This window comes from Colletotrichum fioriniae (assembly GCF_027942845.1).
Source record: "Colletotrichum fioriniae strain IMI 355084 chromosome Unknown scaffold_10, whole genome shotgun sequence".
NCBI lineage: Eukaryota > Fungi > Ascomycota > Sordariomycetes > Glomerellales > Glomerellaceae > Colletotrichum > Colletotrichum fioriniae.
This window is the reverse complement of record NW_027076846.1, coordinates 353,283-365,522: the sequence shown is the minus strand read 5'-3', so window position 1 is coordinate 365,522 and position 12,240 is coordinate 353,283. Positions and strand designations below refer to the sequence as shown.

At 50.2% G+C, this 12,240-nt stretch overlaps 2 protein-coding genes across 2 annotated transcripts; one reads left to right on the top strand and one right to left on the bottom strand.

Moving 5' to 3' along the window:
• Positions 1-4,753: 4,753 nt before the first annotated feature.
• Positions 4,754-6,536, top strand: N0V96_008153 (uncharacterized protein; the record flags this gene model as incomplete). The annotated part of the gene is made up of 2 exons (XM_053193791.2): positions 4,754-5,221; positions 5,286-6,536. The coding sequence occupies 2 exons, from the start codon at positions 4,754-4,756 to the stop codon at positions 6,534-6,536; spliced, it is 1,719 nt and encodes a 572-aa protein (XP_053048736.1).
• Positions 6,537-8,723: 2,187 nt separating this feature from the next.
• Positions 8,724-10,093, bottom strand: N0V96_008152 (uncharacterized protein; the record flags this gene model as incomplete). Its single annotated transcript, XM_065758242.1, has 6 exons — positions 8,724-8,983; positions 9,052-9,346; positions 9,404-9,500; positions 9,571-9,755; positions 9,884-9,954; positions 10,060-10,093. 6 exons carry the CDS (start codon positions 10,091-10,093, stop codon positions 8,724-8,726), a joined length of 942 nt encoding a protein of 313 aa, XP_065612997.1.
• Positions 10,094-12,240: the final 2,147 nt, after the last annotated feature.

Below are 12,240 nucleotides of genomic sequence, written 5' to 3'. Positions count from 1 at the left end.
CGATTGGTAGACTTCTTGACTCAAAAGTCATAAGCAAGGTGCATCACAATACAGGGCTGAAACATAAGCAGAATGCATATGGGATGGGGCACTAACCGTGCTCGGATGGCCGCCCTCCCTGCTGCTGACCGGCATCAAAGCCTCAAAACGTCATGTTTCCACTTGAACCATGGCCCTTCTTGATGAAGTTGAGTCGAGCTTCTTGCCTGAATTCATTAAAGACTGGATACTTAATCCAGTGTCTGGTTCCCCGATACTCGGTTCCAAAAGAAACACCCGGACATGGGTATTCTTCGTTTGATATCTTCAGGGACACTCCAAATGACACGACAATACACGCGGCTGTCATCTCTTCACCGTAAATAACATCCACCCTCACAATATTTATCACGACATCATTTGGAATTCAATCGCATAGATACGATCACAAACCTCCCACACTCGACAAATGGATTTATCCTTTCTCACATCCTTGTCGCCAAAACTTGTGCGGCCCTGAATGCTGAACCGGCCTTTCTTTGGATGCCTGAATGAAGGTTCAGAAGTCGAGGCTACTTTTGATTTCTGTGAATTGAAGGAATGCTTCGTCTTGAATCAAATTGCGCCAATGAATCAAGGGTCGCTTGATACCCACACTGTGAGTTAACCATTGCCTTATACCTAGGCTGCGGTTGATGAGGTTGAGTGAAGCTTTCCTAAAGGGAATGGACTTCGGTTAAGCTCAGATGCTTGTCCATTAAGAAGGTCGAAATTTAAAAGAATCTATAGGGTTTTCTTTGGCGCTCTTAAGTTGTCAAACCTAAGGCCACCGCGATGGTTCACCTCCATCACAGGATCTAGGTAACCTGTCTATCTGGATGAGTGCTACTTATCGAAGTAAGCACAAGTACATATGTCTGTAACAACTTTCGTTTGATCAAGAGAGTGCCCGGGACTCTTTGGAGTTGATGATGTTTGCCCTGCAATCCTAGTTTGAGGGTATGGATCCTGATCTCGCCGTCTTTCTCACATCGGGTGAGGTAGGTGTAAATGCCAGGATAGCAACGCCATGTTAAGGGAGAAAGCTGATTTCGGAATGAAAGATAAACTCGAACCTTCAGTCAGACGACTGCACCTTACCGCTCAAATTAGTTGGCTGAGGTCTAACACCTGATCTCAACTCAAGCTCGCTTTCGACTTCACGTAACCTGACACATCAGTCACTTGGTCGTCGTGGCCCATACAATTGACCGTATGCTTGTATGGACGGTGTTAGATACTCTTATGTCTCTTGTGCTTCGATGTAAACAACAATGGGAAATGCTTGGACCATTATCTCGTCATGGTTCATTCTGCTAGTACCTCACATGGCTCTGATGTTTCCAGGGCATAACAAACATGTACACCCTCTAATAATCCTTTGGACATTTCTTCAGCTAGATGCACAATTTTCTGGGATCTTCTTAGTGGATGTGAGCTTGCATGCGAGAGTTCCTCTCGAATTCGACACTCAGCTCTAAGCCAGAAGCACTGAATGAGGCCCATGGATGCAGCTTCCTCCTATACTCTGCCTTTACTTGCGTCTTTAGATTTCTGCAATCAACAGCTGTACAGATTCAATATCCAACTTTATCCCTTGAATCCCTCGGGTTACTGACAGCCCACGTTGCGCCATTTCTCAAGTACACAGCACAAATTGGGGGCAAGCGTGCAGACTTTGTTGCGCACGGGACCTCGGAGTAGCGTAAAGCGAAGTGATGGAAGTTCCAGCTTCTCCACTCCCCAGGTCTTGTGCGACGATCTTAGACCTGAGTCATTCGAACTTTTTGGAGAAATGCAAACGATCCATCACGGCGCAGTCGCAAATTTTTCCGCAAGGGGTCTAATGGGGTCATTTAGTCTTGGCGCACACTTTGGCGGATACTGAAAATTTGGGGGCTCTAAACAGCTGCAAACTGCAAGCGGAGCGGGCCAACATGTTGAATCGACGGGTTAGACGGCGGATGAACCGTTGCTCGCACGCTTGGGCATCTTAGACTGAACACAGTCCTGAAGTTTAAAGTGTCTAGTGTATTCGTAGCCGCGGGAGCTAGGGTCACGGCGCAAAACATGCCCGCACGTGGCGGACAATCTTGATCTTCAGTGTCAATGCACGTATGGCTAACAGTTGTCAGGAGAATGCCTTTGTTATTGTTCCTGTCTATCATCAAGTTGACATCTGTGGCACTAAGCTTCTTCGGCAAGAGTTGCGAGTTTCTCTTGCTCTTCGTTTGCGGCTCGGCCGTTTGATAAGGGTTCGGGCCTCTTAGATTAGTTCACCGGCCTTGGGACCACTTCCGTAGAAAATGTCTATCAAATACGTAACTCCTCAACAATTGCGGATGCTTACTGTCTCTGCGAGAGGGATTTCATGCCCCAGCGAAGTTTTCAAGGAATTCAAAGGCTCGTCTAGAATATTAGAGGCGATCCAGTAGCTCCTGCTGGAAACGGGATAATTCCATCTCTGTAGAGCAGGGAATAACTTGATTTCGCCCAAATTTCCGGCTCCACATGTGTTGAGAAGCCGGCAATCTCATTATCCCCGCAACATTGTATTAACTACTTAGCTCCATGGCGGTGAAAGACTCTCAGCCGGGATGGTCTACTCGCGAAGATATTCCCACTGAACAAGCTTGCACGCAGAGTGTGGAAGATCATGCACAACACATTTCTTCTTTCCGCCCCTTCAACGACTACACATGCCACACCATGGCTCTTGAGCATGGCAGACACATGCTTAAGATGTCAAAGCATACGAGCCGCATCCGTATGTAAGACCATTTGTTGATTACTAGCAGTTCGGCCGAGGCTTTCGGACGTTATCAACGTCCCGTCACACGCTAAGTTCTAAATTCGGATGGAGAAGGCTACGAGAGCTGATTTTGACGTGCCTAGCGCTCTCTGGTCGCCTCGTGTCCGCGGCCGCCCGAGGAGCAAATATTGCCCTTTCGGGACTATGGACACTGTGCCTCTCAGATCGTCAGCTCGTGTCTATCGTACCTCGCTTTCGGGAACTTCCATAACCTCAGTCGACCAGTAAACATCTTCGAGAATGAGAGGCAAGTACTTCGTACTTTAGGTATGTGTGCATCAAGGTGTGTGTGTGTGTGTGTGTGTGTGTGTGTGTGTGATCAGACTCGCACTGAAGCACCCCGCCGAGATGCTAGTGTAATCCTGTATGATCCCCCCGTTGCAAACATCGTTCGAGTGGATTCTGTTTTCGAGCTAAGATACTGGTGGAATATCCCGACCTATCCGCCCCCTCAACGGTTTTTGTATGCGTTGCTTGCCCGCTTTGTAAATTGTATGCGCGGGTTCCACGGCTGCTTCTCAACTCGAAGACCTAAACTTCGATTCTTTCGCACATCTTTCGATCCGGAGCCCCACGCGTCTCGGGCCCATTACCGTGGTAGGATACCAAATCCGAAAGACTCGAGCCTCGTGGATGGCTGACTCCAGTGCCGGTGCAAGGATCCAGTTTGGCGATCTACATCAGCCGACCTTGTTCGGGATGGGTCCTTTTGGTGCTACTCCAACTGTCCAACAGAGATGGATGCGCACCAAATCTTGAACTTTCACCCCGCATTCCCCGATTAACACGAAAACTCTCGCACTATTGGGAGCGTACAGCTTGGCTCTGCCGCCCGCGCCGTTTCTCGTGCATCGAACACCAGCTGTCCAGGGCGCTTGTGCCCTCGACGGGCAGCCACCATCTCGGCCAGACACACGACAGCTTCACACCCACAAGTCCAAGATCAGAGGAACATCGATGCCTGATTGGGACAGAGTTCCTGGTTCCTGGTGTCCGTCGACATTGTGTCTCACAATCACATGCGCTTTCGAGAGCAATACCCTCACGCTGTTCCGTTCGACCAGACCGCCTCTATTCAGTCTCTCTACCCCCCTTGTTCCCCTGCGCTTACATGCTTTCAACGTGCGCGACTAAGCTTAAGAATACCACCATTTTCTGCCGCCCAACATACCGAGGCGGGAGCGCGAGGCATGATTGTGACTCTGCATATTCCCATGTGAATCTCGAGCCTTGTCCTACGTCAATAAGGCTGTTTCGTTTCGTTTGCTGTGCCGCAGCGGGATCACTGACATCCCCGATCAATAGGTATCTTGAACTGCCGTGGTCATTCGGCCGTCTCTTCCCGCGCAGAAGCGACCCGAATACATCCCGGCAATAAGCCCCGCTACCCCATGGGGAACGTTGCATTCCCGGTTTGTTCACATCCAATATTTTTTATGCTGGGTTAGCTTGAGGAGTCGAGCACGAGTACGATACCCGCTCGACTAGTGAGGCCCACGACTCAGTCGGAGGGGATTGAGCTACTCCTCCCTTGCCCAAGCTCCTGCTAAGCTCGCAAGTGCCCCCATTCGCAATTAGCTCAATGGCGTCGGCCACAACTAGACTGAAAAACATGCCAGGGGTGCTCAACCCAATGGTGGGTGCGGCTTTGAAGTTCACCGGTCAATCCACACTAGGTCAAAATTTGCCCTGGAATGTCGTTCCTGGATCGTCGTGGAGAATTGACTTAAATAGACCGCGGGAAACCCTCTCCATGACGGGATCTTCTTTTGAGTCGTTCGAGGCAGCTCATCCGGATCGTCTTCAGCCAAGCTCCATTATTTGGGTCTATCCTGTCTGGTGGCTCGTATCTAGCTCCATCCTCCCTTTGGTTATTCTTAGTTTGTTCAGTGGATCTACCAGGCAAACGTTCGTGTCTTCACCATGCAGCTTCCCACTCTCGTCTCGTCCCTCTCCCTCCTGGGAGCCGCTTTGGCTGTGTCGGACCATGTTCAGCCCTTGGAAGATAGGGCTGTAGCTAACGCGACGGTCGTCCTCAAGACGGCAACTGTCGTCGGAAACGTCATGAACAATGTCGAATCTTTTGGCGGCATTCCCTACGCCAAGCCGCCTACCGGACAATTGCGATTGAAGCCTCCCGTGCGCCTCACGGACAATATTGGAACCTTTGACGCCACCGGCCCGGCGGCTGCCTGCCCGCAGATGGTCTCCTCCTCCGACAGCGACAACATCCTCTTCAACCTGTTGGGGGACATTGCGAACCTCCCTTTCGTCCAGAAGGCGACTGGCCAGACTGAAGACTGCCTTACCATCACGGTGGCTCGTCCCCAGGGCACCACGGCAGATGCGAAGCTGCCCGTGCTCTACTGGATCTTTGGAGGTGGATTTGAGGTATACCCAGCGCCATCTAAACTTTTGACCAATTCGTTTAAAGTACTGACAAGGATTTGAACAGCTCGGATGGTCCTCCATGTACGATGGAACCGGCCTTGTCCAGCACGGTGTCGATATCAGCAAGCCCTTCATTTTTGTCGCCGTGAACTACCGCGTCGCCGGCTTCGGCTTCATGCCTGGCAAGGAGATCCTCGCCGACGGTTCCGCAAATCTCGGTCTTCTCGACCAGAGAATGGGTCTCGAGTGGGTTGCAGACAACATCGCGGCTTTCGGTGGCGACCCGGACAAGGTCACCATCTGGGGCGAGTCTGCAGGCGCAATCTCTGTCTTCGATCAAATGGCTCTCTACAACGGAAACAACAAGTACAACGGCAAGGCGCTCTTCCGCGGTGCCATCATGAACTCTGGCAGCATCGTCCCTACCGACCCCGTCGATTGCCCCAAGGGCCAGGCCGTGTACGACAAGGTTGTCTCAGAGGCAGGATGCGCTGGCAAGGCCGACACGCTGGCCTGCCTGCGCGGAGTCGACTACACTACGTTCCTGAACGCCGTCACGTCTGTCCCTGGAATCCTCTCCTACAACTCTCTGGCCTTGTCCTATCTGCCCCGTCCGGACGGCAAGACTCTTACCGCGAGCCCCGATGTGCTGGCTAAGAACGGCCAGTACGCAGCCGTACCCATGATCATCGGAGATCAGGAAGATGAAGGCACCCTTTTCGGCATCTTCCAACCCAACCTGACTACCACTGATAAGCTCGTGACCTACCTCAAGAACTACTACTTCGCGACTGCCACCACGGCCCAGATCACTGCTTACGTTAACACCTACGATGATGGTGTGACCGCTGTCATCAACGGCAGCCCGCACCGCACTGGTCTCTTGAACGAGATCTTCCCCGGCTTCAAGCGTCGATCCGCCGTCCTTGGCGACTTGGTTTTCACCCTGACTCGCCGCGTCTTTCTCACCATTGCCAATTCCGTACAACCCACTGTACCTTCGTGGTCATACCTCTCGTCGTACGACTACGGTACCCCGATCCTGGGTACTTTCCACGGATCGGACTTGCTCCAGGTCTTCTACGGTATCAAGGACAACTACGCCGCGCGAAGCATCCGTACCTACTACACCAACTTCGTCTACGCCTCGGACCCCAACGTCGGCCTCAACGGAGCCTACCCAGCCTGGCCTCAGTGGTCGCAAGGCCAGAACTTGATGCAGTTCTTCGCGGACAAGGCTAGCACCCTGAAGGACGACTTCAGGAAGACCAGTTCAGACTGGATTTTGAACAACGCTGGAAGCTTGTACTTCTAGTGCAGCAAGATCATGATGGCAGCTGGAGTTGATGGAGTTGAGCAAAACGGTGCAATGATTGATGATGATTGACGAATTGGCTGGGCAAATCCGGCTCCTACATAATGGAATAAAGTTTAATTCTTGACTGGGCATGAAAGGGTCACTTCGTTTTTGCAAATGATACTCACTGCCAATAATTTTGGACAGCCTAGTTAGGGCATTGTCGATGCCTTATAAGCATTCTTCCTTGCTGGACGTATAACATTCATCGTTGTTCTTTCTACGATACTGCTACCGGAGTCCGCGCCGTCGCTTTTATTGCGATACGGTCCAGGACCATCGTCTCACATATAAAAATCGTACCGAGGTACCATTGAGTCATTGGGACTGCATCGGCCCTAGTTAGCCCGAACGCCCGAGCACGAAACACGATTTCCTCGTTACCTGCACGTTGATGATCTTGGGGGCGACGCTTTAAAACAAGCCATCCCCTTCATAGTTGCAAAGAATCTTGTTGCTAAGACACAGTAGTGTAGCATTACGTCCACATCAACCACTATTCGGGTCCGGTCTTCACGTTGAGAACCTGAGATGGTACAAGAACCATTTCTGTTGAGGTGGGGGATAATGGCCACCGGAGCCATGTCCGAGTGTACGTCAACTTGAACTATCCCCTTGATGAGACGAACCAGTCCAACCTTCTCATGTGGAGCAGTGTTGCTGAGACATTGCAGATTTCTGCAAAGACCTCCTCACAAACCCAACTACCCGCGGGGTGACGGACGTTAAGCATGCCATCACCGCAGTCTCATCGTCGAAAGATCTTCGAAAGGCGATCGAATTCCTCGCTCGCATTGACCACCACTCACCTGCTGAAGTTTCTGCATACGGATCGTATGCAGCACTTGTTAAAGACCAGAATGTTGACATTGTTTACATCGCCACCCCGCATAGCCACCATTTCCAGAACGCGATGCTAGCGCTCGATGCGGGAAAGAGCGTTCTTTGTGAAAAGGCTCTCACCGTCACTGCTGCGCAAGCGCGGCGACTGTACGAAACTGCAAGGGAAAAGAAGCTTTTCTTCTTGGAAGGTGTGTGGACGAGGTTCTTCCCGCTAAGTGTCAAGATACGCCAGCTCGTCAGCAATGGAGCTATTGGTCAGGTGTACCGTGTTACTGCAGACTTGTCTCGAGCGAACAGCAGCAGAGATCTGGGAAGCAAGAGACTCAATTACGAAGATTCCCATCGCATGGTCAACCCTGACTTGGCTGGAGGTGTACTACTCGGACTCGGAATCTACCCACTAACCTGGGTTTTCCAAATTCTCTACCATCTTCAACCTGAAAACGAAAAAGAACAGCCAAAGATCATGTCCTCTGTTCAGAGCTATTCCACGGGAGTCGATGAGTCGGCTACAATTGTTCTCAGCTTCCCAGAGCATGGCACAGTGGGCATAGCCACGTCATCGCTTCGGGTCGCAACAGATCCTGGCAATACCAGCAACCCAGCGATCCGAATCCAGGGCTCACATGGCGAGATACAAGTGGAACACCCGGCGTATAAACCTCAGTCTTTCAAGATTGTAGCCACGTCAGAGATAGGAGCTGTTGAGGAGGTTGTTGAATGCCCTCAGCCGCAAGACAACGAAAGGAGTTGGGGAAATGGCACATTTTGGGAAGCAGACGAAGCTGCACGTTGCATAAGGGTTGGAAAATTAGAAAGTGACACTATGCCGTGGTTTGAGAGCATACTCGTCATGGAAATTATGGACAAGGTTTTGAAGGACGCCGGAATATTCTATCCTGAGTTGATCGCTACAGACGAGTATGACCCTCTTAGTCCACTCAATACAGGTCGATGATTGGACGTGAAAAGTTCTGGTCACACCTCACTTAGGCAAAAACAAGTATTAATCAGGTGACCAGAAGGGATCTTGAATCTTCTTCTATCGTATATGTGAGTTTCAGAAGAAAAAAAGCATTTCTTGCTTGGCCTCTGCTGTATTGAACGCTTAGAGAGCATATAGACCTTTGGAGTCAATTGAAAATTTCTGTATTAGACTGGAACTGAATCGATCAACCAGATACTAAGTCTATGGACGTGACATTGACAGGCGGGATATCTGACTTTGACCTAGCCCGAATTGTATAAATCCCCAAGTTCTAGCCGATTTGTCGGAATAACGAGAACCCACATACTAGAACTTTACTGAGAGCCCCAGGTCTTCTGCAGATACTCCTCAATGGTGGTTGGCTTGAAGTCAGGAAGCAACTTGTTCCACTCATCAGTGGTTGCCCAAGTGCCTCGAGCTGTCGAAATCGTCGCTCCGATGACGATTACGTTTCTGAAGTACTCCTTCTGCTCCGCTGGAACACCAGGAACGTCGATGGCGGGGAAGAAGTCTGTCTTGACAATGCCTGCCTGGAGGTCCTCAAACTTCAACCTGTCGACCTGGAAGGGTTTTCCTAAAATGACTCGTCAGTTATGCGAACCTAATTGTCACAGTTGCAATGAACACGGTCAATGGACGGACCTCTACACTTTTCTCCCAACTTAATAAGTTCTCCGATGGTGACTCTATCGCCGGTGATACCGCCTACAACAGGCCATTCGCCTTCGTAATCGACGGCTCGTGCGGCTACCTCCGCGATGTCTTCGATGGTAGTGATCGTCATTTCGGCACTCTCGGACCCCTCAAGAATAAAAGCAGTAGCCTTCTCGAAGTCAATGAAGGTAGCATAATCGATTTGATAATGCTTGGTGGTCTGGTGAGGATAACCCAAGTAGTTCATGAAAGCTCCGGGTTGGAACAGACTGTACTCAATCACCTGAAATTTGGTTAGCATCGGAAGCACAAACACTTCGAACCCTTAGACTCAACCCACTTTCTTGCTCTTGTTGATGTCTTCCAAGTACTTCTTGACTTCCAGTTTGTTGGCGTACCAAGACGCGTACTCAATCACATCTGACAGGTTGTTGTTCCTTGAGCCCGCACTGTTAGCAACCAGCAGAAATTTTGAGGACAAGGCGAACGAGAAGCAGCAATACTTACGTCGCCCACTCACTCGGGGCAAAGCGCTTCACACCGGCCTTGATTGATGCATCGATAAGGCGCTTGGATGTCTCCGCATTCGGGTCGGTGTGAGCCACGATGAAAGAGAGAACAGTCTCAACACCGGTGAGCATATCTACCAACTCCTTCTCCTCTAGATAAGAAGTCTGGATGTACTTCACTCCCTGAAATTGTGGTAAATTTGAGGGGTCCTGGGCTATCGTTAGAACAAGAGGACCTACAATTTGTGTGCGTCCGACTAGACTGAAGCATCGATAGCTTGGAACTTCTTTGAGAGGGATTGACAACTTACCTTGCGGACCAGTCCGAGGATCTCATGTTTTCCGGCAGCGGCCAACTTGTCAATGACCTCGAGGGCAAGCTCTGAATATCACTTATTAGCCGTCACACTCACACTCAAAAAGGTGAAATTTGGCTCTAGCAAGCAATTTGGAATGCTCCAACGCTTGATGTGAATTTTCAACTCACTTCCGGAAGCACCAGCAATAGCGACTTTGACCATCTTTATGAATTGTGAATCTGTACAGAAGAAAGCGTTGTGTGTGAATAGACTGCGGGCGGTTGTGTTGGACTGTAGATGGCTTCGAAATACAAAATTGAGCTTCTACAGCTCAAGGAGCCTCTTATACTTGACAAAAGTGCAGATACCAAAGTCCGTCGGCTTCCCAAGGCAGATGATGAACATCTCCGCTCCGGAATCCGCTGTCTCTCTCTCCTTGACATCATTTCTCGTCGTCGTGGTGCCATGTATCGACAAAGATGGATGAGTAGGATTCGACTCAAACGGCACAGCAAGCCACTTCATCCGTTTTGGGACGTTATCCAAAACCTCCGCCGGTGGAATAAAATTGGTGAACGACCCATAGCGGAAGGATGCATTACGCTCCACGCTACAGGCTGGCGGGGTTCCGCAATTCCGCAGCCGTTCAAACTCCGCCGTCAGCATCGGCACACTTACCCGGCCTATCTCCCCGGCGCCGGCCATATGGCCTCCAATCCTCCCGCACCGGCGGATCGCACACGCTTCATTCACCGCCGATATATACTAGAGCCTCAAAGGTTTTAATAGTGGAGAGCAGCCTTCATGTAGTTTCTGTTTTCATGCGTTCCAGTAGTCTTCAACATTACCATTTCCTATTACTGTGCTATTCCCCCGACAATCAGAATGAGAAGCGAAGACGACAAACGCCAATAAGAGAGATGAGGGAACCTCCTGTATCCGATTTTGCATACCATTTCGGAATAAGTGAATAATGCATGTTCTCTTCATGTTCAAACGACGACCATTTTCCCGGGGACGTCCACCTTAGAATCATGCCTTGAAATGGTTGCAAAACCTGTCAAGTGAAGCTAGCGAGGCGTTTCAAGCCCGCAGCATACCAAGTTACTTTACCTGCAGCCAAGAAGTCATACCCATATTACTAATGTATGTCGGACTGTAGGAGGTCCCGTCTTGCTGTTGAGCGGCAAGGCTGATGTTTTGATGTTTGCTATCGATTCCCGAGCCAATCGGATGCAAGCGGCGATGAGAGGGACAAAGAAGGCACCATCGAGTTGGAAAATAAAACGACACGCCTCAACAGAACCTTACCACCTTCCATGGACCTTCATCATTCCACAGCTACATGTCCGGCTATCGATTCTGTTGTCACAAGTCCGTGTGAGCTTCAGAAATGCACCTTTTATCGTGACCTTCTACCTTCTAGCTCACGGCAGTAATGCTTGGGAAGAGGGAACGACACCAAACCCCTTAGTGAAAGTCGTGAGAATGGATTCCTGGTATGACATGATGTGACCTCGGGGGCCGGTCCGAGTTTTTCTTTGTGCAACGCTAAGCAAACATGCATGTTTGTTGGCCAAGAGATCGCCCGGCTGCCTGATGCTTCGCGGAAATGCAACCCCTTTCAAGCTAGGGGTGTGCGCAGAATGTAGATAAAATATATTTCCAGTTCGATCCACGAAGACCATCCTTATCATCTAACCTTTCAGTAAAAGCAGGGCTGTTGTTTACCCTCCGCGGAAGCATGCATGTGGCGGTTGTGATGACCAGTGTCTTCTCCTGTCGACTAGCCGTTGTCCTCCTCTGTTTAACGGAATATTATGAACAACAAAGATCTAACAAGAGACCAAGCCCTACTTCCAAGTACTTATGAGGCGATAAGTGAGATATTGTCAAGGCTGGGGGTTACGGGGTGCGGTAAGACCCACATCACTCATGGAAGCAAAGTACCCGACCTTCCAACATTTCCATAAAGTAGTGAATACATGTGAAGCGGTTACAACAAGCAGGATTGACTTCTAGACCGAAGCCAGCCGGAGCACTAGAATAGAATGCACGCAATTCACGAAGGATGGGGTCCGGTGAGGCCATGGTACTGGGACAAGCAGAAGAAGCATGCAGGGTTTCTGACCTAGGCTACATGTGCACACAGTTCGTTGATAGTGAAGTGAACAGCAATCTTGTCAGCGCGGCTTTGTGTTCGCGCCACTGTTGAACATAGGACTTACCTCCACGTCGCCACCTCCCCTCGTCGCTTGACCATGCAGAGAAGTGAGATCATTTTGCCTCAGATTGAACTCAAGTTCTTTATCAGCTTACGAGTGCGGCCAAGAAACCTAGAATATCCCTATGAACAGCATGCGGTAATC